Source organism: Antrostomus carolinensis, unplaced genomic scaffold (genome assembly GCF_000700745.2).
Source record: "Antrostomus carolinensis isolate BGI_N321 unplaced genomic scaffold, ASM70074v2 scaffold108, whole genome shotgun sequence".
NCBI lineage: Eukaryota > Metazoa > Chordata > Aves > Caprimulgiformes > Caprimulgidae > Antrostomus > Antrostomus carolinensis.
This window is the reverse complement of record NW_010330659.1, coordinates 13,072-15,557: the sequence shown is the minus strand read 5'-3', so window position 1 is coordinate 15,557 and position 2,486 is coordinate 13,072. Positions and strand designations below refer to the sequence as shown.

At 41.8% G+C, this 2,486-nt stretch overlaps 1 protein-coding gene across 1 annotated transcript in view; it reads right to left on the bottom strand.

Moving 5' to 3' along the window:
- DHRS12 (dehydrogenase/reductase 12) overlaps window positions 1–2,486 on the bottom strand; it is a gene marked incomplete at both ends in the record, with an annotated part of 27,050 nt that overhangs the window by 11,675 nt on the left and 12,889 nt on the right. Inside the window, 2 exons of the mRNA XM_010172957.1 lie at window positions 516–597; window positions 2,068–2,160. Of these exons, the coding sequence (XP_010171259.1) occupies window positions 516–597; window positions 2,068–2,160 (175 nt within the window). The remainder of the gene's footprint in view (window positions 1–515; window positions 598–2,067; window positions 2,161–2,486) is intronic.

Here is a 2,486-nt window from a genome sequence, read left to right as displayed (position 1 = left end):
TTAGATTAGGTATTAGGAAGAAGTTCTTCACTGTGAGGGTGGTCAGACACTGGAACAGGTTGCCCAGAGAAGCTGTGGATGCCCCCTCCCTGCAAGCGTTCAAGGCCAGGCTGGATGAGGTTTTGAGCAACCTGATCTAGTGGAAGGTGTCCCTGCTGATGGCAGAGGGTTTGGAACTAGATGATCTTTAAGGTCTCTTCCAACCCAAACCATTCCATGATTCTATGAATACACACCTCTCAAACTCAGCTGTAAACACACACTTCTGTAACCCAAGTACGTATCATATTTCAGAACTAAGGATTTGGTACTCACCCAAAGTGTTTGTTGCAAAGTTTCTTTCCAGTCCATCTTCAGTTAATTCCCTGTTATTCACCATACATCCTGCATTGTTGATCTGCAACCCAAACCATTCCATGATTCTATGAATACACACCTCTCAAACTCAGCTGTAAACACACACTTCTGTAACCCAAGTACGTATCATATTTCAGAACTAAGGATTTGGTACTCACCCAAAGTGTTTGTTGCAAAGTTTCTTTCCAGTCCATCTTCAGTTAATTCCCTGTTATTCACCATACATCCTGCATTGTTGATCTGCAAGACAACTCCTGTAAACAAAAATAATCTACACAAATATCTACAAACAAAACCACACATACAAGCAGTCCATGATAGTTTACTGTTCTCTGACACTGCAACACAAAGCCACAAACTGTTTCAATAAACCACGCTATTCCAAGTCACACTACTCTGCCACTGACCATAACTGTTTTTCACAAAAGAAAGGATCTTCAGAAAAATGGATCACCACCAATTATTACACTAAGAGCCAACAGTCCTCTTACTGCCCTACTCCATGTTTTTAAACTCTTTTCTCACAAAAAATAATATGCAAGTTGTAGAGCAGATATTAGAACACATACAGGCAGTGTTAGTTTGCTAGTCTCATCTGAGGAATCACACTGATCCCACACCTGTGCTATGTGGTGATGTATTCTCCATTAGAGATTTCAGTACTGGGGAAAATTCACTGAGGGAAGCTGTACAACACACAGCAGAATAGTCTGCAGGTGCCCTCTCCCTCAGCAAACTAAATTAATTAGTTCCAAACTTGGCAGCAGTTTAGCCAGGTCAGTAGGTTAGCTCTGAGAAGAGCAGAGCTAACCAGCAGAGGGGCATCGTACTGACTTTGTGTTCTGGTTGTAGGGTCCCCAGCTTTTCTCTCTGTGGCAGTCCTGCACAGATACCCCACCTGATTCGTGCACTGCTGTGAGCAACGGCGCTGTACCACACAGTACTGATGGTAGGGCAAAACCTTATGAATATTGAGAAGCTTGCTGGGTGTAGCCAGCATATTCTCAGACACATTTCTTCCTCTGACTTACCTTTCAGAGGAAGTTCAAGCTTTTCTTTCCCACGTCAAAAAGAGATCTGCCCCTTCACACCTCCCTGCTTCTTCACTGCCACTCCTCACAAGATACTTTCCCATTTCTATCAGAATTTCCTCATCTATTGAGCACCAAAACAACTGCTCCAGGTGCCTCAGTTTTAGTACAGTCCCTAGAGCATATTTTCACTGCTAAATAAAGGAGAGAGACTACTGAACCACTTACCATCCACGCTGCTTAACCATTAGCTCCCTCTCTGGCTTAGTTTTAGACTGCTCTAACTAGACTTTCCATAAAAGTTTAATCTTTAAAAGGGATTAGCTCAAAGCAAGTGTAATCTGCCCTTGGGAGGAGGCATCAGTCCCTGCCATATTCTGTTTAGCAGAACATGGATAGCCTGATAGGCACCCTAAAGGCCACAAGGTTTGCATGGCAAGAACTGCAAAAGATGTGGCTAAAAAAACACTGCATTTCTCTATTCTATTTTATGTCATTTCTGTCTATGTGAACCGAGAACAGACAAGGGCAAATGGACCATGGAGACTACTGCAGCAACATCGAGAGGAAAAAAAGCAGAGAACTGTGGGTCACATTGCAAAACCTAGACTGCCCGTTGGACAAGTTCAGAGGCTACACTTTCCAAAGACAGACACATGATTTAAGTAAGCAAACTTACCAACACATTTAATTTATGTTCATTTTTGAATTTTTCAGCAAACTTCCAGATTTCCTTGGGATTAGATATATCCACAATATGCAAGAAGATATTCTAAAGGGAAAAAAAAACAAGTTACAATCAACATGGAGAGTGAAGAGCCCCTGTTCACTGCTAAGGCCCATCTAGGTGAAAAGGTATTTAAGCAGCATGGAGAAAACATTATCCCCAGAACACAACCAAAACACAGTTAATATGCACAACTGGGAAATCTAATTCTAGTCCTTAAAACATGCTTAGTCACTTGATTCAGTTGCTTCTGAGCCACAGCATTTAATGCCAAATTTATTAAAAGAGAGCTCTACTTAGATAAATATACATGAGACAGTCAGGCACAGCAGAGAACTAGGAAAGATTGCAAAGCTTGCAAAACTTCTGTT